We start from the raw sequence: 23,997 nt of genomic DNA on the forward strand, positions 1-23,997 counted from the left end.
TGTATTATGATATGCCCACTTTGTAATAGAAAAAATTATTTTAAAAATCATATAAATAATAATAGATAAGGAAAATAAATAATGAATCCATGAGAATATGATTGGTTAAATTTTACTATATTGTAACTAGCCACCCGACTGGATTCCAACACAATGCTCACTCATTCCTCACGAGCACATATGCTGTTTCGTAAGAGCAGCCCAGACGGTCACTACTGGTTTAAAGCGTAGCGGTAGATCATTTGAATGTGTGAGAAATTCTTGGGATCACTGAAGTATCTACGCTATGGACCCTATTCTGTATGGATGAAGACTCCAGGAGAACTATATTTAACATCATAAGAACCCTGTATCTAAGCCACATACAATTCACAATTATATTTATTCCTCACTTATGTCCTTTCTATTTTCATTCTCAACTGTTCAAACAAGCATTCTTATAGAGCAAGTGGAGATATTTATCTCCCCTCACACACTGTCACTACATAGAGCTCCAAATGAGGCTTTTAATGGGGTCTTAACAGTGTACTAGCCTGCATTTTTGAGAGGTGTGAGATTCCAACTGATGAAAAAAAAACACACACACAAAACTCTCTCTGATGTAGTACAGAGAAAATAAAAAGTTACTAACTTGATAATGATGTACCCTGTCCTAGACAAATCATAACTGTCTCCAATCTTGACTGGTTCACATTCATTCTGTGAAGAAGAACATAGCTCTTGAGAGTCGCCTATACTCTGGGACATTTCAACAGATTCAGGAGAGCCTGATCTTGGAGTAAACACAAGAGAACTTTCCTGCTCAGAATTGTCCTCGTTTTCCTCTTCATTTTTCTCTGGTAACTCCTCGTACACGCTAAAACTCGTTGGATCATCCTCATCAACATCTAATTTCAATTTCTTGCAAGTTTCATTTTGTTTGGTGTTTCCTCGCTTTCTTTTTAACAAAGGAGTTTCCTTTCTATCGTTACTTTCCACGTCTTGAGATGCTGCAGATTTTGCTAAGATATAAGTCTCATTTATTTCTTCATTTTCTTTTAAATGAGCAACAACTTCAGGTCTTTTACCAAAAACTTTACTTCTGAACCTGAAAAGAAGAATACATAAAATAATTAGAAACTGGTATATAATACTATGAACTAAACAAATCAAACACCAGCGTAATGATATAGTAACAGTTATTTTCCATTCTCTTGATGATGATGATGATGATGATGATGATGATGCTTGTTGTTTAAAGGGGCCTAACATCTAAGTCATCAGCCTTTTCCATTCTCTTTAGCTTGCTTATCTCCCCCATTCCCCCTCTGCCATCCCTTTACCATACAGCAGTGTCTACTTGTCAAGACTATCTAAATCTGCAGTGAAAAATGTTGGACCCATGCGTTTCTTATATGTACTCTCCTTACATGGTAAGTCACTGCTTACTATCCGTTTTCTCTACATATATACATTTAGCTCCTGTTAAATTTCTTACCTAGGCATTAATGAACAGTTACGTATCACCACTACAAAGAGAAAAATACTGTGGTAGGTATCAGGGTAAAGGAAAGCAGTCTTCCTTGGTGACATCATTTAGCTTCCAATAATCAAGATAGAAACTGAGCTCAATGTTCTTCTTCTTTACCAGCACTTACAGGGGATGACCATGGACTGTTGTAATGAAGAAAGGAGAGGTGGTGGGTAAAATATTTCAACACAGCGCTAGAGTCATCACGTGGATTGAGAAGTGACCAGTTCTCATGCTCTCAAAATACTGCCGTGCCACAGTGGCTGTCTAGTTGACTCTGAAATTAAAAACAAAGACAGTGAAACTGCCAGGAAATGGAGCTAATAGGGGGTTGATTTCAGCAACCGAATGTCTTCATATTATTCAGGTCTATTGAAAGGATTAAAATGGTAAAGAAAAGTAGCCCTAGGAGTTATCACAGGAATGGCCTTGATTAATGCTTGAATACAACACACCATGACATCTGGAGGGAAAAAAGCCACAACTACAATTTTAAGAGGGGGTCACGAGAAGCCTGGTTGGATCACAGTCGGAACCTGTCATCAGTCCTTGGAGGAGACCTGTGCATGCTCTGTCAAAGGTGGAAGGACCAGCCATAAGAGTTTAAAGATGATGCATAGTTTACAATAAAGCTCAGTGAGGAAGCGGCACACTGACAGACAATGACAAGGAAACAAAAGTAGGTGACAACGTATTGTGATGATGATGGTGTGTGGCCTCCGGAGGGACCTAGTGCACGTCTTTCAAGTTGATGCTATACAGGCGACCTGCATATATGGAAGGATGATAATTATAATTCTGTGTGGTTATTTCTAGCCAGGTGCAGCCCTTGTAAGGCAGACCCTCCGATGAGGGTGGGCGGTATCTGCCAAGTGGAGGTAAATGCGTGTTACTGTGGTGGAGGATAGTGTTACAGTATGTGTGGTGTGGGAGTTGCAAGGATGTTGGGGACAGCACAAACACCCACCCCCCGAGCCACTGGAATTAACCAATGAAGGTTAAAATACCCGACCTGGCCGGGATTCGAACCCAGGACCCTATGAACCGAAGGCCAGTACACTGACCATTCAGCCAACGAGTCAGACATCTGAAGGATGAAACCCTACCTGGGAGAATTGTAATGCTGAAGACAGCGCAAACACACAGCCCCCGGGCCACTGGAATTAAGTAATGAAAGTTAAAATCCCCAACCCAGCCGGGAATCAAACATGGGATCCCTTGGACTAAAGGTGAGCGTGCTAATAATTTAGCCATGGAGCCAGACACGGTACTGTAAGGAATGATCTAACAAACCATTCATATGAACTGGATGTTTTAATAAAGTTCATATATGCTGAAATTCAAGTTACCGCATTCAAAATACAAATTGCCATTGTATAATAAAAAAAGAGAGACTGTGAATTTGTGACTAAGTAACAGGTAGTCTCAGATTCCCCCCCCCAAATGCTATTTGTTTGGGGCATCAACCCATGTGGATCTTTAGCCCCTCCTGGCACCATAGTGTATGAACCTGCATGTAACTGGAATGGCGGTAGTGTGAAATGTTGTGTGTGAGGAAAGGAAGATTAAGAACATCATAAACACCCAGTCCCCAGGCCAGGGATATTAATCATTATAATTAAAAACCCCTGACCCGGCTGGGAATCGAACCCGGGGCCGCCAGGTGACAGGCAGACGCGTTGCCCACTACACCGCGGGGCTGAACAGACTTAGAACCTACTGGACCGATTTTGAAATTGAGAGATGATATCACTCCAGTTAACGTAGGCCATATATCATCCCAAAATAAGAAAGGGTTCTTATGAGAACTGTCAATTAAGAAAAAAAATGGCAGCAAAAATAAATCTCATATTTGTATGTTTGCCTTTCTGTGTCTTTCCATGTTAAAACTGACCTTGAGTGTCACATGAGACCAACGTTGACTCACAGGGCTTATTGCCATTCGTGGCGCGTGAGTCCGCTATGGACTCACATGCACTCTCCATGCATCAGGTCCCGTGGTGCCATATTGGCATCATGCTTTACATGTAAACACATGTTAAATGAAAGTAAGTGGCCAGTACATAATGAATATGTTCTTGGCCTCTTCATTTCGGAGTCCACTGTGGCATCAGATAGCCCCTAAGTCATTGTAATATATCAACCACAATAAATGTATTCAGACAACATTATTTATTGTTTTCACATCATCTCACTTGTACAAATAACAAAATATTGATTGGACTGTATAGTGGTATGCATTATTCATTGTCTCAAATCAGAGCCTATAGATAAACTGAAAACATAAAAATAAAAATTACATGTAAAAAATTATATAAAATATGACCTTCTGAAGGAATATACGTTTTGAACTGGGTTTTGTTCACAATGACTGCACCAATCTGTGCACTTTGAAGTAGAAGTCCAACCAGAAGAATTTTTCAGAGGTTTTTTTTTAATTTAGACTGTAGAGTTTTCCTAATCAAAATTGCCTTCCTGATTCTCGATGGATCTCTTCATAACACTTATTGCACATCCATCTTCCCTGCCAACCTACAACCTCCAGACGGTTTTCTTTGAACAGGGTAACAGATATACAGTAAAACCTCGTTAAGACGTTTCTGCAGGGGACAACAAAAAAGAACGTGCTAAGCGAGAAAATGTACTACTGAATATACGAATTAAAACTATCCAACAGGGATATGGAAACACTGGGTACCATTCTTTCCGACATGAGGTTATTTTACGTCGTGTATTCGTGGGTACAGTGAAAACTATATCTACTATTTCTGAAGATGAGAGGAAAGTATTAAAAGGTGTGAAAAACACGAGTGAAGAAATATGAAAACCTTTTCCTTTGGGGTTTATAGAATAACAAGTGCATTGAAAGGTGTGAAAAAACACCAAGCAACACACCAGTACATGAAAACATACACAACGGGGCCAATAAAAATATTGAAGTATTATTGCAAATCACACTCTTTCTAAAACAAATGTTATTAGAAGCCTTTTATTTCAGAGCAGTGGGTTATTAAACATTATTTTCTGGTCATACTCTTATAGAATGAATTGGAGGTTACCATGTGCAACTGGGAGGAATCAGCCGTCATTTTGAAAAACTTAAAACAACTTAACGACTCAAAGGTGCGAGTTCAACACTTGCGATCTCCGCGTGCTTTAAGATGCGGGCGTCAGTCCACTTTCTGACAGATTTTAATTTTGTCTTCATTAGTAAGAAATTTCATGATTTTTTCTCTATCCAATTATGCTATCATGCACCATGCTAGCCAATTTCACACGATTATGTTCCTAATTTAGATGAAGGCTACTGTACCATGCGGTAAAAGTTCACTATACCACTCAACACAAAATAAATTTCTAACTTCTGAATGGAATGCGAAATACAAGCACAAATAGGCAAAATGTGTTATTCAGCAATCTCGCTGCTAACGGCTTGCTCCCCAAAGGTGCAACTTAGCTTGTGAAGTTCAGGTATTGAAGGCCTTTTCCCATAATCACGCAACTGTGGCGACGGCTCTTAACCGAGCTGAAAATCACATTCCTTTCACAAAGAATGACAAATGACATTTCATAGCATCTGAAAAATGAAAACCTACAACCTGTTTTCCAGTCTTGCACCGGGTCAAGGATGTGATGAATGAACAAGATATAGGCTATTATTACAATGGGGTCACCACTCCCAAGGTGATATTAATGACTGATAAATGAAATGAAATGAGAATGGAGAGTGCTGCTGGAATGAAAGATGACAGGGAAAACCAGAGTACCCGGAGGAAAACCTGTCCTGTCTCTGCTTTGTCCAGCACAAATCTCACATGGAGTGACCAGGATTTGAACCATGGTATCCAGCGGTGAGAGGCCGACGCGCTGCTATCTGAGCCATGGAGGCTCCGCTTCATAGCATATATTACTCATTAATAATTCACTTTGGGAGTGGCGATTCCATCGTACTAATAGCCTAAATATGCTTCATTCACTACATCCCTGACCTGGTCAATGACTAGAAAACAGGTTGTAGGTTTTCATTTTCATTACGCAGTTGAGGGACGGCAGAGTTCTTGGCTGGGTTTGGTGAAGTTTGCGTTCCTGTCGCTTAATATCTTCATGTCTGTGGCGTTCTTGTTCGAAGTGTTGAAATGAGGCACACACACTTTGCCGCCAAAATAAATGGTCCTTGGCAAGTGTTTCCCAGATTTGTGGGTTTATTTCTGCTATCTTTAAGGTTTGTTTCAGCTGGTCTTTGAAACGTCTCAGCAGCGCCATCACTAAGACTGCAAGGAGTATTGATGATTGTTGGACAGATCACAAACTTCTGATCTGTCAACTCAGAATATCCTTCCATCGGAAACCAACTGTGCATCGCAAGTTTGCCACTTTCAAACTCTCAGATAAATCTATACATCATCACACTTCCAAAATACAATGATAAACCGATTGGTAAGCAATCCAGTATGCATAAATGACATGCAGCAAGAATGGTTAACATTACAAAGGGCTATCATTGAGTCAGCTGAGGAAATCATCGGCTATGAGACAAGAAAGTGGCAAGACTGGTTCGAGGACAACAATGAAGAAAGTCTAAGCCTTATCAGTGCCAAACGGGAAGCCCACCTATCCCTTCTTCAAGATCCATCATCCAGTGTGAAGAAAGCTGTATTTCAAGATCTGAAATAGAAGTGTCAGATTCAAATACGAGAAATGAAGAACAATTGATGGAAGGAGAAGGCTCTAGAACTCCAAAGACTATCTGTTGCCAGAGATCTGTGGAACTTCTACGCAGGAATAAAAGAGATCTACAATCCATCTCGTTCTTCGCTAATCGTTACAAGACCACATGGATGCATCCACTGTGCACTGGCACATCCTTGACTACGTGATAACCCGACAGTGTGAGAAGAAAAATGTTCTCATCACCAATGACCAGTGCTTCTACACTCTTAGCACATACTTTCTTGAGAACTTCAATATCAGAGACCTAGTTTTCCTGCTTGATGCTCATGATGGAGCGCAGCTTTTGCTGGTGAAAGCGCTCTAGCTTTTTGATGTCATGGGAGGAATAAGGTCCATGTTTCACAGCCACAGAGAAGTGTAGAGATGACTACAGCAATGTAGTAGTTTTGTGTGCGTGAATTGTAAGGTTTTTATTCCTGAAGGCTCTGTGTGGTAGTCGGCCAAGTGGGCAGCACGAAGCCCTGTTTTCAAATAAATAAATAAATAAATAAATAAATAAATAAATAAATAAATAGATAGATAAATAAATAAACAAATAAACAAACAAACAAATAAATAAATAAATAAATAAATAAATAAATAAATAAATAAATAAATAAATAAATAAATAAATAAATAAATCCACAGCAAAGCATGGGTACATCAGCTAGTAATAATAATAATAAAATTAGTGAAATCAGAAGTGAAAACATTTTTGGAAATTTCAAGATCAGAGAAAAAATAATTGAGGGTTAAGTTCAAACAGAGAACAGTATTATCAAAAGTTTCGTATTTTACCATTGTATATCTACTGCCTTAATTATAAATCAAATAAATATGTTATTTTATTGTTTGTCTAAATATGAACTGTATCATCATCATCATGAATTCCTTCCAGCGACCCGGGTAAGATGTTTTAGAATGATGAGCCTCCATTTATTACAGTCCTGATATACTTCTTCTCTAGGTCATCCCATGTTTTTCTCTCATCTCTAGGTCTTTTTTTATCTTCTCTAACCAACTTTTTCTATACTCATGTAAATCTATCTTTAACAATGTTATGCACTGTACTGTACTATGCGAGTCATGGGTAACTTGGAGAATTCAATAATTATTGCCACTAAACTGAATGCTTGTGGACTGCTCTGCTAAGGAATGTGAGAATTTGATATGTCTTGCAACTGCCAATCTCATTATTTCAAGTAATATACTTTCACCATTCACCGGCAGCCTGCAGAACTTCCTTAGCGCGAGTCACACATGCTTCGTAATGCACACCAGTGACTCATGACGCACAAACATTTAATGTCACCAGTGAACAACAGGGAATGTGTTAAAAGCGTGCTAAAAATGTGCGGATAATGACGGCAGGCAGTTTCAGTATTTGCTTTCATAACACCAGTACATATTAAACTTACTGCTGTGTAGTTGCATCAACTCTGCTGACACACAGCAATTATGGTTGTGCTCAATGAAAGGATAAACACTGTGCAGCTGGTTCTTAGTTCAAATGCACTAACTGTAGAATATATATGTTGGATTAAATGAATATACAATTCAACAAGGAATATGTACTTAAAATGAAGCACATAAAAATACAACCACCCTTTACACTTCTGCTGGAATTTTATACCTTTTCTACATTTTCAAAATTGGAGTACATTTATTTTAAGTAAAAATAATATCATTTTTCAGATGAAGAAGAGACTCTCCTTTTTTTGTCTAATTATTTTTAATTCAAAGATCACAAACATCCATCAGAGCTATCAACTACCTTGTCACTCTCTGCCTGCCAACATCATTCATAAATATTGATGCCATTCCTCTCTTCATCAGGTTTCTGCTTACTGTCCGAGCATTCAACTTGGGCAATCCTAGTCTCTCACTTATCTCCACCTGACTGAGGCCTTCTGATCCACTTTTCTCAACATACTCATGAACTTGGCTAAGGTAAGACACGTTCATGGCCATCTTGAAATCTTCCATTGATCCTGTAATAAACATGCAAACATAAATTTTCTCTCTCCAAGATATTACAGTAGTAGTAGTAATTTTCTTGCATAAATAATGTCCCTGCACAATTTACGCACCCTAATTTTTTTTTGTTCAAACTGGGAGTGGGGGGAGGGGGGGGAAGAAACGTTGCCACTGGACTACTTCAGTGAGTGAATCATCACAGACCTGACTAGTGGTGCTATATTCCCATCTGGTACAAACTTATTTTGAGTTTATAGGGTCTCAAAATTGCTTGTTAATCCTCACTGAGAAAAGTGTTTGAGTAATATTGCTTCCCAATAAACTTGTGGTGATCAGTTACATCGAAACACCCAAGAATAGGGCAGTGGGCCGCAAGTATTCAGTGTCCGAGTGCTATATGCACTACTGGCAGAAAGACAAAACTGCACTTCAAGCAACCAACAAGTCTTGCAAAGCATTTCATGGCCCAAAAAGTGGCCAGTTTCTGCAAGTAGAGAAGAATCTGCAGAAGATGTAATTTTGTTACTCAACAACAGATATGCCATTTGTTTGATATAGATGTTGATTCCCATAGGGAACCTGAAATATTTGTCCCGAATGAGTAAATTTATAATACACAGTGGCCTCCACGGTACGCACTAGCCATCATCTTGGTGGGTGTGCTATTTACCAACAGATGAGCTCAACTTAACACAATGCTGCGAAATGCTGGCAACCAGAAATGAGTCAGCTGGAAAATTGATAATGTCCAATAACAGACCATTTATATTGGTATTATGCCATTTGCCACGAGATGCTGTATTTTACTCACCAATGGATATGCTGTTTGTCACGAGATGCTGTATCTGAAAGGATGAGAAACAGCTGCAGCATACGGGATCAGTGTCTCGCATTTTAAGGTAAGCCGCAGCTGAATGATCAATTTTATGAAATGTATTTTCTCTTCACCAAAGAACATCATTATACCAAAGAATGCTGAATTATTTCAACAAAAATGTAACTGATTTTTTCTGCTTCGTGATTGGGAAGCGGAAAGTGAAGAAATATTCGTTCTCCCAAACAGGAAATGCAGATCAGACAACAAGCAATTCCCGTATGCCACAAAGTCGAACAATCGATAAGAAAGAGTTATCATACACACTACTGGAAGCAATAAACAATGATGTACTGCAACGTAACAGCTGATGGCACAAAGCTCGCGCCTTATGGTGTTCTGGATCAAAAAACAATGCCAAAAGAAACATTTCCCTGAGGGATCCACATTCACATTTTTTTTTTAAAGTGTGGATGGACATGTCACTCATACAAGATTGAATATGGACGGTTAGGGGAAATTTCGGGGAGTCTCTCCTTCAATGTCCAGCACTCCTTATGATGGACAGTTTTTGTCGCCACCTAATGGAAGTCACTAAAAAATTATTGGAAACCATAAAAACTGATCTGGAAGTAATTCCTGATGGAATGAATGTGAGTACTTCAACCCTTGAATGTTTCGATAAATAAACCATTCAAGGACAATGTGCATAAACTCTATCAGCACTAGATGTCAGAAACTGCGCATAAATTTAATCCAACAAGCAAGATTCAGAAACCTCCTGTGGAACTCCTTTGTGAGTGGGTATTGTATGTTTTGGACATAATTAATCTGAAGGTAAATTGAAAAGAGCTTCAAGAAAATGAGAATCTTGAATGTGATGGACTGGAGTGAACATGACTTCTTATGGAGAAATGTGAGTAGTGCTTGCAACAGCAACTCTTCCTGAAGTGCCGGTCGCAACGTCCCTATAAAAGGTAAGACTTTTATTTTTCCCTTTTTGCCAATAGTTAATTCATAGTATTTTACTTCAGCTCGTATTATCAGCTCGTAACGAGAATATTTTCCAGTGTCAGTGCTACAAATCCATGTGTCCAACTTGCCTGATGTAATTTATCTAACTGTTCAGAAGGAAATTTATGCCATAATTTTACCCCAAATGATGATTGCAAATGATTTTAACCAATTTTGTGTATAGCATATTTAATGCATCTTTTAAATGTAAATACACTGTAAATAAATTTTTTGCATATCTGAATTCCTTGAATGATTTATACACCTAAATCTTTTGCCTGTGTTTTTCATCAAGAAAATGTGTTAATTATGCAAGAAAATACAGATTCATTATCATTTGCAGTACTTATGTTGCATACAAATATGTTCAACAAATTTTACACATCATCTACAAGATTATATGAGGCATATACAAAGTATTCCACCTGTTGCTCTTCCTCTATGGATGCAATATTTTTACATTTTTGTCTTGGCACAGGCCAGAGAAAAATGTAACTTCCACCAAAGTCCCATGTTAATTTATGGCCATGACAGCATGGAAGCTGCAGAGGTACGGGTGGTGCCGAGTAACGACTTTGGAGCACTACCAGTGTATCCGGATATTATCAAAAGTGCTACTTTAGGACCAGACATACAGCAATATTACTTTCTGAGCCAGTGAGGAAAACAATGGCAAACTACCTCACTCCTTGTCATGCCTTATACGCCTCACATGGCACCAATGTCAGTCTTTGTAGTTTCCCTATACCTGCATAAACTTCTATGGTGCTTTTTGAGGATCCAGCCAGCCTCTGGGCGTAAGATGTAAGAGACATACAGAGTAAGTATTTCAGAAGATGCAATTGTGCACTGGCAGTTAAATGCGAACTAATTGTTATAACTTATGTTTATCTTTTAAGGCATCAATATTCGACTATCAACTAACATAAGAGGTGAAAAACATGAGATCAGAAACCCAGCAATCGATGGCTGAATTTATCAGCCCAATATGTGAATTAAAAGTTCAGGAGAAGTCAGAAGCCTATGTGGCATGTAGCCATGTGCAAAAAGCATTCACAACATTTGGACAATATGAGGTCACCATTGTTGATGAGAACCCCAGAACATGCACAAGGGCCACTGCCAGAGATTTCCAGGTGTATTAGGGGTACAATTTGCTTTCTGGTGCACGAGGAAATTGATATAGTTGTATGTCATGGGAAAAGGACAGTTCATGTCGGCACAAAGCTCTTCAAAAAGCGATCTCTGAACGACATCCTCAGGAATCTGGTTTTCTCTAGATTTTTCTGATAATAAAATTTTCTCCCAGGATCAAAAGATGAACAAGAGGTATGGAGTCACTCAAGACTCTGTCTTAACCAAAACACAGGAATCGGTGTACTGACTTTTTAAATGCTGAACAGACACAAGGGGATTTGTTCTACAAAATATAAGGTATATCTAAATTCCTGCTATTCAATTCTGAGGACTTGTAGGGGGGACCAAGTAGATAGCATTTTGAACAGGAACCCATGTCTAGAAACGTACCATTTCTCCACTACAAGCAAACCACAACGTGTTTACATGATCAGAGTTGAGTATGTACGTTGTTATTCCAGTACTTTTCCACTGATAAGAATGGCCCAATGTGGCGACCACCCACTTCAATACAAACACTGTACCCAAGTATCATGTTTCGGTACAATCGCACACTAATGCCTGGTAGACGAACATCCACTGCTTCCATAACCCACGCAAACATATCTTCCTCCGACTCCACCGGGGTCTTGTAAATCTTACTCTTCTTGTAAGTGGACGCAAAAGGGCTGCAACAACAATTTACATAATCCGCTCTACTCATTGACGCAGCAGACGTACGGGGGATGGGGGTGCTTGTAACAGGAAAACAGTATGTTTCAAGACATGGATTCCTATTCAAAATATTAACTACTAGGTCCCCTCTACAAGCCCTCAAAGTGTGTAGTAGAAAAGTAGATACACCTTGTGTATCTGGAGCTATCCAAGAAATGAATTCCAAATCAATTTATGAATAAGTTCATCAATAATACTACAATTTATATATCTCAAAAAGCATGTTTCCAATGAATGCAGATTTTAAGGACAAACAGGTTGATGTATGTATAATCTTAATACACAAAGACATTTTCACTTGGAACTTAAGAAATTAGCATGAGAATTCTGTGAAAAATATTGTATTTTATCTACTGTACTTGAAAAGTAAACCTTTGCAAAGCAAACATGGTTTGAAGGAAGCAACCAGGTTATATTATACAATGTTTTAGAAGATCAAACTTCAACAAGTACAAGATTATAAGCATTATGTAATTAATTTTTTTTTTAATTCCCATGAATATATTTTAAGCAAAACATCTTCTGGCTCATCACAGATGAAAACTGACTGTCTACATCTACTGGCAAACATAACAAGGATACACACCATAACTTTCTGAGATATCATCATCATCTAACAGATCAAGATCATCATCTCTGGAGGACACAGCAACTACATCAGTGTTGGGATCAATTAACTGCAGCACATGGATCAGTTTCTCCTTGTCTCTACCTTTTAGCTTCCATTCACTTACTTTTGCATCTGGGTATAGAACACGGTATGGAAGTCTCTGCAAGAGAAAAATTTAATCAGTTTCTCAGTGAAATGAAATTATATACAGTGTAATTCAGCAGCCCCTTCCAATATCGTTTGCTGCAGCCCAACTAATATCCACATGGTTATACGGGTGCTATTCCCCTGTATGGTACTAATGCTCAGTGAGCATATTTTGCACATGATTCTGAACCCTAGCGAATAGTTATATCATCCGTTCGCAAAACATGATGCCTTGAAATCCTGTAGCAACTTCCTTTTACCATGTAACTATGTTAAACTGTTGTGCCTCGTGACTGGGTGTAACAAAGAGGGGAATCAATGCATAAAAATAGGTAACAGTGCAGTAATTAATGTCTTAAACAATGAACCGGATGGTATATGTATCTGCTCTTGTCGTACTACCAGTATGTTTCCAGCAGTGTAACGTAGCGGATGTGGTTAGGCGTTCGCCTAGCAATCAACGGAATGTGTCAGCAGCGGTTCAAATCCTGCATCCTTCAAATATTTTTGCATCGGTATGATATTTGAATACGTAAACACAGGCTCACATTTGCCACAATCAAACAGTAGAATAACACTGTTATTTATCTTGTGCCCTGCGCATACTCCACTGATTAGGGACTGAATGTACTGCAATCTCTGCTGTCATTCGGTATGTTTTCCAGAGAGGAATACGTTGACAAGCTCCTCATTTATAGGGAAGCAAGACAAAACGCGTGCGAGGCACTATGTCTGTACCAGGAACGGTATCCTGACAGGCGACACCCAGCTGCTACAACATTCCGTTTTGAAATACGCCTAAGGACAACAGTGGTGATTTCCAACCAGCCACCAGTCTGCGATAGGCCCATTACACCGGGTGAAACAGAAGAGGCCGTTCTGGAGGCATGCACATAAATTTCACCTATACCATCTTCAGCTACACCAAGAGCTACAGGGGCAGAGTGTCGAAGCTTGAATGGAGTTCTGTCAGTGGCTATTAGGCAAGCAGGACAATGAAGCAGCATTCGTATCAGATATCTTCTTCTCGAACGAATCGCGCTTCCACAATAATGGGAACGTCAATCGCCACAACATGCATCATTGGAGTCCAGACAATCTTCACTGGGTGCGACAGGTGGTCCATAAAGTACGATTAAGAGTGAATGTTTGGTGTGGAATCTTGGAGGATCGCTATATTGGACCTTATTTCTTTGAGGGCCATTGGACGGCCCCACGCTACCTGCAATTTCTGCGTCAGGAACTCCCACTGCTGCTGGAGGACATGCCATTGCACAATCGTCTGATGATGTAGTTGCAACGGGATGGAGATCCACCATATTCGACTTTGCCCGTTTGCAACCATCTGAACGAGGAACTACCAGGAAAATGGACAGGACGAGGAGGTCCTGTTTCTTGGCCCACCAGATGACTGGATTTAATGTCATTAGACTTCTTCATGTGGGGACATTTGAAGAACATTGTTTACACTCAAGCCCCAGAAAACCCCAAACAGCTCCGGCAACTCATCACGGACGCCTGTCGAGCAATTACACCTGGAATGCTTCAGCATGCAAGACGATCTATTGGACACCGGGCTTGAATGTGCATAAACCAAAATGGTCATCACATCAAGCACTTGCTGCGATAAAACACAGTCAGGGCAGTTGTGTTCCTATTATTTCCGGTCTGTATGTGTCCGCCCTGCTAACTAATCAGACCTTCTTAAGGCCACAACCACATTCGTTCACACACAATTTGCATGAAAGCGGGTACTGAACTTACATTGCGTGCGGTAAGTATTAAACAAATATTTCAAAAATCTGCAATCTTTGGCCCGGACTCCAACCTCCCACCTGACATGCATGTCTGCTCCGCCACGCTTTTACCAACTACACTACGGTTCTGTATGGCACACTGGGCTGCTTATAGCAAGTATTACATTTACTGTGGTCACAATATCAATTTAGTGTTTCGCTGGCGTGTCAGGTTCGTATGATCTAGAAGACAGACGCATGTCTTCTAGTGTTTAATAGGAGTATAATATTATGGCATCCTATTATGGTAAGGCGGTAAATAGCAAGATAACCAATTGTGTTGTTTGAGCATACCAGCAGGGCAGATGTTTTCAGGACGGAATGAATATTGTGGGTTTCATAAAACTACATTGGAAAGGGTGGCTGAATCGCACTGTACAGACAGATAGACACACAGAGAATGAGAGATAGCTATTACTCATAATATGGGAAAGTTGACAGAAAAATTGAACTACAGAGTTACAGTTTCTCTGCATAAGAAAACTAGAAAAACCAAGTATTGCAGATAATTCAGTGATATTTTTTTTTTCTTAATGTGAGTTTTGTGGTATCACGTCTATTTGCAGAGGAATTTTTTCAGGCTGCTGCATCCATCTTATTCACTTTCTCACAATATTAATAGTGAACCAAATTAATTAACATTCATGCTTTAAACACCACCACTAGCTGTTCTAATAACTGGAATGTAGAATGAGCAACAAATTAACCTTCCTCCTTTATAACCATCATTTCATGTTTTTTGTTTGTTTTAGACTTGAGAGAACACTGTTTCTCACATGTACAGTTCTATGTCGCATGGTCACCTTAGCCCCAAAAGGCAATATCACAAACATCACTTTACAAAGAGTTTCTGGGGTAAATGAAACTCAATTTTTTTGTGAGCGTTTATTCTTTTGGGATTTTCAGATAATGTCTTAGTACAGTACCACGGAACGATTACTTTTAACCAATTATAAACCCACGCAGGCGAAGCCGCGGGTAACTGCTGGTGGTAAATAAAAATGTAAACAGTCTATGGGATGGGTAGTGTGAAAATATGTACAGACCTTTAAAGATGGTAAAGAATGGTAAAAACCCACTTTACTCTAACAGAGAAATAAAGGGATTAAGGAGGTGGAGCAGGTTAAATGAAATAGAGTTAGGGATGGGTGTGGAAGTAAGGAGAGATCGAAGGAACTTACCAGAAAATTAAACTTAGCAAAAAAAAAAAAATCAGCTAGGAAAAACATGATGGCAAACATAACTGGCAGTCATATACATTTTAGGAGAATATGGAAGGGTATGTAATGGTACTTTAAAGCAGGAACAGGTCCCAGGAAGGACATTCCAGTGATCATTAATGAACAAAGGGAGTGTATATATAAGGACTTACAGGAGACAGCAGTATTCAGTCAGTAGTATGTAAAAATAGTTGGATATAAGGAAAATATCCCGGTAGAGGAAGTTACAAACACTGGCTAAGTACTGATATTTAGCAATGATAATAAAGTTATTTACAAAAAGGTACAGCAGTTGAAGGCTAGAAAAACACCTGGAATTGATAAGATTACTGGGGATATATTAAAGGGAATATGTTAGGATATAGCGGCATATCTCAAATATTCATTTGATTATTGTTTGCATGAAGAAGTTATACCAAATGAATGGAGAGCAGCAAATGTAGCCCCAGTGTACAAGGGAGGTCATAAATATAAAGGTGATAATTACAGGCCAGTCAGCTTGACATGTGTTGCATATAAGCTCTGGGAAATCATTGTTTCAGACTGTGTCAGACACGTTTTCGACATTAGTAACTGGTTGGATAGAAGGCAGTTCGGGTAGTGGAAAGTTATTCCAGTAAGGCTCAACTGTAGGATTCCAACAGGATAGAGCAGATACTTTAGATTCAGGAGATTGAGTAGACTGTACTGCTATTGACCTATCCAAGGCTTTTCATAGGGTAGATCATAAGAGACTGCTCATGAAATTGAGCGGTACTGAACTATATAAAAGAGTGACTGAATGGGTGACTAAATTCCTAGAAAACAGAACTCAAAGAATTTGCGTATATGAATCATTATCTGATCTGTAATTATTAACAGGGGGGTCCTGCAGGGCAGTATTATTGGACCATTATGTTTTCTTATGTACGAAGCACGCTTTTTATGTAAATACCATTTTGATACAGGGAAAAAGTAATGTAATTTTTAAATAATTTTTTTTTTTTTTACATGTAAGCCTGTACCTTATACTATTTCTCAACGCAAGTTCCAGGCATATTAAGGCACTTGTCATATCGTGAAACCAGCTTCTGAATTGCATCCTCATAGAAATATGCCGCCTGATGTGCCAACCACTGCAGCGCGGTCGTTTTTAGGTCATCACCATCATCATGGCGTTGACTTTCCAGGTGCAGGAACAAGTGGTAGTCGCTAGACACTAGGTCACAACTATACGGAGGATGATCAAACTGTCCCCAACCAAATGAAGCGATGAGGTCTCGGGTTTGATTAGCCGTGTGAGGTCCACATTGTCATGAAGCAAAAGAATCTCCCATGTGAGCATGACAAGCCGTTTGTTTTGGATTGCGTGAGCACAACTTCCGGTAATCTAAGTGTCCTGACACAATTTCATATAGAACACTCCTTGAAATTTCAGGCAACTCGTAACTTAATGACAAAATTGTAAAGCATTTGTTTTCTCGAATCTTTGCATCATCTTTTTGCACCAAGCCTTCAGTACTGACAGAGGGTCGCCCACTACGCTTCTCGTCGTGGACATAAGTATGGCCTTCTTTAAATGCTCTAACCCATTTTCTTACCATTTCTTCGCTCATAGTGTGTTCTCTGTACATTTCTGATTAGTATGCCGATGAATTTCATCAGCTTTCATGCCTTCTCCATTTAAAAATTGAAACACAGCGTGTACTTCACACTCGGCGGGACCGTTAATTGTCAGAGATATTTTCAATACAGAAAAAAACGTGATACGAAACATGTACCACGTTTAACCATTAAATTGCCTTAAGCAATCATTGTATCGACTAGGTAGAAAATAATAAATACTTAACACGTTCAGTACCTGCCTGGACCAGCCATTTTCATGCCCGGCCCTCTTGACCTGCATCACTTAATAAAATTTACAATTACTCCTAAACAATGAATGTTAGAAAAATGATACTTCGTGCTTACCTCTAGTAAATATTTAGGGTGTGATATCTGGTGTCACAGGTTTCAAAATACATCTAATTTTATACAGCCTATCTGTATTTTCGGCGTAATGATTACTGTCACTGAAGTGAAGAAATGAAAGAATATGAATGAAGCGTATTCGGAACATTGTTTTAGAAAATATCGGAGTATGAAAAACAGGGTCTTCGGTCCAGTATATTTTTATATCAGGATTTTGGACTAATCGGTTTCCACGATTGCATGATAGAATTCTTTGTGAAAGGCCGGGGCGCCGCACTTATCACTTGAATCGCATATAGATTGGTCCGGTCACACACATACTGATAAAATTCGTCATTCATGAAAATACTCATGTAACTCAAAATTTCCTGCTTATTTTCTATTTGAACATTTATAACTGAATTCTCTGTAAATAGTGGAACAGGTGGACAATAACTAGGATGATATGTATCAGGCACTTCACCTTCCTCCATAGGCCTATCGGATTCGGGAATCGGAATTTCCTCGTCAGTCTCACTTTCACTATCTGAGTCTATTTGAGGAATAAGTTCATCACCAGAATAATCATTGTGAACAATATCTAATAATTTGTCTTCCATAAGAAACTTTGTTTTATAAGCCATTATACTACACTCGGTAAGAACGACACGCACTGCATTGAAGTCTCAAGTACCGACTTGACGCGCGAGGAAGTACTGAGATATTCCCGCTAAAACAGCTAAGATAACATGAGCCCACTCAACGCGAGGGTTATCTCAAAAAGGTAAACCAACTTCCTGCTACAACCAGTAACGCCGACTAAGATGTAAGAATGCATAGATGACGAATATAAACAGCATTGCTTCGCGCGGAACATTAAACGTCTTACGCCGTCCGTGGCCCGCAGCATAGGAGCAAGCTTAAACGCCTTACGCCGTCCACGGTCCGCAATGAGTTAATTGTGAATCTATTGAAGTGCGATACGGACCATGAAACTGATTTTATGTAATGCTTCCATAATGGCGTTTGTGTCTAGCCTACAGATGTAAATACTGAGCGTGCATGTTCTGAACGATGATTGAAGAGCTGCAGCGGTCGTATTTAAAAACGGTACTTACTTAAAAAATATGCTTTGTATAAATGATAAGAGTAAAGACCTGGAATAACAGATAATACTTTTCGCGGATGATGTTATTCTGTATAGAGTAATACATAAGTTACAGGATTGTAAGCGACTGCAAAATTATTATGATGAATGTTGTTTAAAAGGACCTAACATCTAGGTCATTGGCCCCACTGCAAAAAAACTTTGACAATGTTATGAGATGGAAAGCAGACAAACAATGATATGATGGTAAACAGGGTGAAAATCAGGTTGTATGTTTCGCTAGTAGCTTTACGTCACACCGACACAGGTTTTATGGCGACGATGGGATAGTAAAGGCCTAGGAGTTGGAAGTGGCTGTGGCCTTAATTAAGGTACAGCCCCAGCATTTGCCTGGTGTGAAAATGGGAAACCACGGAAAACTATCTTCAGGGCTGCTGACAGTGGAATTCGAACCCACTATCTCCCGGATGCAAGCTCACAGCCGTGCGCACCTAACCGCACGGCCAACTCGCCCGGTGGTTGTATGTATCACCAAGAGGAAAAGTCCTCTCAGTTTTAGTTATTTAATTACTGTGTTGATGGGGTGACAGTACATCATAAGGATCACAGTACAAACCTAGGAGTTAATATAAGTAAAGGTCTTCACTGACGTAATCACATTAACATTGTTGTAAATGTTACAGAGCTCTTCAAATGGATTACTTAATACAAGAACTGGAAGAGATCCAAAGCAAAACAACACAATTGGCTCTGGGTGATTTTTGACAAAAGAGAACTGTTATAAAAATGTTGCAATTATTGGGCTGGAAAGACTTGAAAGTAAGGAGACAAGATGCTCGACTAAGCAGGACGTTCCAAACTGTCAGTGGAGAAATGGTGTGGAATGACATTAGAGACAAATAAGCTTAAGTAGAGCTTTTAAATGTAGAAAATATTTTATGAAGGTAGAAATGAAATGGTGCATGGCTTTTAGTGCTGGGAGATCCCAGGACGAGTTCGGCTTGCCAGGTGCAGGTCTTTTGATTTGACACCTGTAGGAGACCTGCGCGTCGTGATGAGAATGAAATGATGATGAAGACAACACAACACATACACCCAGCCCCCGTGCCAGGGAAATTAACCAATGATGGTTAAAATTCCCAACCCTGCCGGGAATCGAATCCGGGACCTCTGTGACCAAAGGCCAGCATGCTAACCATTTAGCCATGGAGCTGGACAAATCATTAATAAAAGACTACGTTAACAACTGATAGGGAATCTGCCACCCGGGCAAGAATCCTAAATGCTGATGACTGACTGATTGATTGATTGATCATGCCTTCCGTACATACTCGCCCCTTAATTTCCAGCACATGCCAGACCCAAAATTTCATGATTCCCTCCAAACTTCCCCATTCTCTCACACACACAGAGATCTAAACTCTGAAAACTACTCAAATAATTACCGTATTTCACGGCATAATCGTCGCCACCGCGTAATCGTCGCATCCTTTATTTTCAATACAAAAATCGGACTTTAAACCTTTAATTACATAATCGTCGCACGTCCAAATTTTGTTCACTAATCTGGTTAAAAGGTAAATGGAACTGCAACGTAAGTTGCACATGAATGCGCAATTTAAATACGTGTATGGTTTATGGGCAATTTGGCAACACAGTCACGTTTGCGACATGTTGCACAACGTATAAATAAATAATACCGGTATATGTACGATGCATGGCTTACCGGTAGGCTATCGGCAGTTTGACAACGTGGTCGCGAGACAGTGTACTATTTATTCACCACCTACATATTATGAGTTCCCATTTGAAATACGTAAGGCTGTAAGTTATCGCTTATCGGCAACGTCGCCAGGAAATACCGGGTAGGTAGGTTGAGTGGACCTCGAACCAGCCCTCAGATACAGGTAAAATTCCCTGACCCGGCCGTGAATTGAACCCGAGGCCTCCGTGTAAGAGGCAAGCACGCTACCCCTACACCATGGGGCCGGCTCCTGTGTTATTGCGCACGAAGTGAAATCCAAGACGATAACGCAGATTTCCACGGAATTATTCAGCTCACGGTCAGCCGAATTATTTACGATGTCTCAGTTGTCATCGCTAGACTCTTATCTTACTACTACGTCATAAGTGTCCGGGCATGGGATGAAAACTTTTATCCAAGCAGTCAAGATAATTATTATCCAATGCTATTAAAGTTTTATTTTATAAACTCGTCAGTAATGTAATGTAAAATCATCAATAACAGGGAAGAAATATTAACCTAATTACCGTATGTTTAAAAGAAATTGAAAAAAATGAATGTTTGTTACTGACGTCTCGGAATACAGTCAACTATACAGTAGATCTACACCGCGCTAGCTAGAGCTCCGGTGTGTCGCAACCAACGAGCTAAACTGATAAATTGCTGCATGCTTCCTTGCTACCTAACAGTATTGGCTGCTCTGGAATGGACAGATCACAGATGCATTTATTTGTTTCAGATTTACGTGATTACTGTAGACATGTGTGCGTGAGAATTTAAGTTTTTAATTGTGTTTGGGGTGTTTGCAGAAATAATTTGTTTTAATAGTGAACAATTACGGAAAGTCATTTATATCGCAAAACATTAACGTGTGAAGCATTTATAAGCGATTATGGGTAAATATAGAAACTATTCTGCGGGCTTCAAGCTAAGCGTAATTGCCTTCGCTGAACAGCACGGGAACAGAGCTGCAGAAAGAAAATTTTCAGTGAGTGAAAAGTTGGTGCGTGACTGGCGGAAAGTAAAAAACAAGCTAAAAAGCACAAACCCTTCTAGACGCGCGTTTAGAGGTCCTAAAACAGGGAAGTTTCCTATAATTGACGAAGAAGTGTTTAGGTACGTCAGTGAAATACGTAACAATGGCTACAGTGTATCATATGAAATGTTACAAATTAAGGGACAGGAGGTAGCGCGCAAACACAACATACCGGTAACTCAGTTTAAGGCGACTCGTGGGTGGATTAAGGGGTTCATGCGACGACACAATCTGTCAGTGTGAAGGAGAACAACACTAAGCCAAAAGTTGCCTGCTGATTACACGGACAAGATTGTAAATTTTCTCTGATTTGTCATATGTTTGCGCAAGGAAACTTCGTACTTGCTTTCTCAAATCGGTAATGCCGATCAGACTCCAATCTTTTTTGATATGCCTCGCAACAGCACTATTGCGCTAAAAGGATCACGGAGTGTATTAATGAAAACCGGCGCTAGTGAGAAGTTGCGATGCACGGCAATGCTAGCCATTACAGCTGACGGGAGAAAGTTGCCGCCTTACGTCATTTTCAAGAGGAAAACGATGCCTAAGAATATACAGTTTCCCCGTGTAATTCATGTACGAGTGCAACCAAAGGGTTGGATGGACGTAGAACTCATGCTGGACTGGGTTAAAACTGTGTGGAATAGAAGACCTGGTGCACTACTAAAACAACCAGCTCTGCTTGTTTTAGATAGTTTCCGAGGTCACCTCGTGAACGAAGTGAAGCAAATTCTCACTACAAATAAGACACGACAGATAGCCATTCCTGGTGGCCTAACATCTGCTTTGCAGCCACTAGACGTATGTGTTAATAAACCCTTTAAAGACCACTTACGTCGATTTTACAACGAGTGGATGATGAGCGGCGATCAGCAATTGACGCCCGCCGGAAATATCAGGCGTCCACCCTTGGACTTGTTATGCTCGTGGGTGAAGAAGAGTTGGGATCTTATACCACCTGAACTAGTCTCCAAGAGCTTCAAAAGGACTGGGATTTCGAATGCACTAGACGGTTCCGAAGATGACGCAGTGTGGCATGGAGACGAAGAATCTGATACTGGTATTGACAGAGGTGAGGACGGCGCATCAGATAGCGAAACCAGCGATAGCGACACCGTAGATTTGAAATAAATTGCGTACCGGTAAGTCCGCATTTCACAACAAAGCGATAATTTTTTGCAAGTGTAATATTTTAACTTTAATACTCAGATTAATGACAATTAACTTAATACGTTCATTTTAATTTTCAGGTTGGAAAAACGTTCGCCGAATTGTTGCGAAAAATTATGAATTTTGTTTTAGACTATTTTAATTATTTTGATGTATAAACGCAAATATTACGTGCATCTTAAATTTGTATCAAATACAATTTAGTTATAAATACATTTTTTGAGTAATACAAATACTGGTATTAAATATTCATCGTATAATGGTCGCACCCTACAATTTTTTCGAAAATTTTGGTATAAAAAGTGCGACGATTATGCCGTGAAATACGGTACTCAAATAATATCTGACATTATCCTTCCTAGTAACAAAGGCTCTACCTTGTGGTCATGGGCCATCAAGACTATGATGTTGATGCCCTCTGAAAACTTGCCAATTCATATCTATGTACTACTGAGTGTGCTGACTGTGCCATACTGGTCATGTAGATGTGAGTGAGCTTGCAAGCAGGAGGTGGTCAATTTGAGCGCCACCATCGGCAGAGAAAATTATTTTCTGTGATAAAATGTTTCTGCATCTACTGTACTTGACCACATAGACCTTCACTAAGTCAACTAATAGGAAGATCCCTTCATGAGCTACACCTATTTGTTACCAGAATTAATCCCAAAGCACTATACAACTCAATATCCCTGCCAATCAAAGCTCTATTACTGAACTTATGGATGTTCTGGTCAACTTGCCTCTTCTACCGTAATTACATTCTCCTTCTCAGAGTACTGAAGATACCAACATATTTCTTTCTATTCTTCCCTCATCCCTTCCACTCAATCGCTTTCTGATCACTGACAATGCCCCTTCTCTGAACACCATAATACCCTGTAGCCTATATTTTCAACCATGGCACAGCATACACACAGCAGACTCTCAAAATAGCTTCAATTACTCCTGAATCTTGCCCACACCATCACAATCGGCTAATAAATCTACTTTGACAGTATTTAACCTTATCATGTCAATTGTTTCCTGCACGACAGACTAGCCATAATAGAAAAACTCAGCCTCAAAGCCTTATCTCTCCACTTGCAAATTCTCATCAACGTCTTTCTAGCAGGAGACCATCCAACTGGACTTCGTCATTGCTAATTAGTTTGTGTCATTCATTCTTCTTCTATCAAACATTCCCCACCCCACACACCCCCACATCCATTTGCCACCCAGTACCACCCTGGACTTCATAAAATCAACTACATTTTCCATCATGGGTTCCATATGCTTTCTTCGTCTCTTTTAAACAGGAACAATATACCAAGATGCTCTCTCATCTAATCTCAGGAATTTATGTTCAATATCAAACCTACCAA

General features: G+C 39.6%; 1 protein-coding gene across 1 annotated transcript in view; it reads right to left on the bottom strand.

The window, feature by feature from the left end:
- LOC136857680 (general transcription factor 3C polypeptide 1) overlaps positions 1 to 23,997 on the bottom strand; it is a 340,092-nt gene that overhangs the window by 253,336 nt on the left and 62,759 nt on the right. The window contains exons 8-10 of the mRNA XM_067136529.2: positions 12,463 to 12,646; positions 7,995 to 8,211; positions 632 to 1,087 (exon numbers count right to left, since the gene is read on the bottom strand). Of these exons, the coding sequence (XP_066992630.2) occupies positions 632 to 1,087; positions 7,995 to 8,211; positions 12,463 to 12,646 (857 nt within the window). The remainder of the gene's footprint in view (positions 1 to 631; positions 1,088 to 7,994; positions 8,212 to 12,462; positions 12,647 to 23,997) is intronic.

Source organism: Anabrus simplex, chromosome 1 (genome assembly GCF_040414725.1).
Source record: "Anabrus simplex isolate iqAnaSimp1 chromosome 1, ASM4041472v1, whole genome shotgun sequence".
Taxonomy (NCBI): Eukaryota; Metazoa; Arthropoda; class Insecta; order Orthoptera; family Tettigoniidae; genus Anabrus; species Anabrus simplex.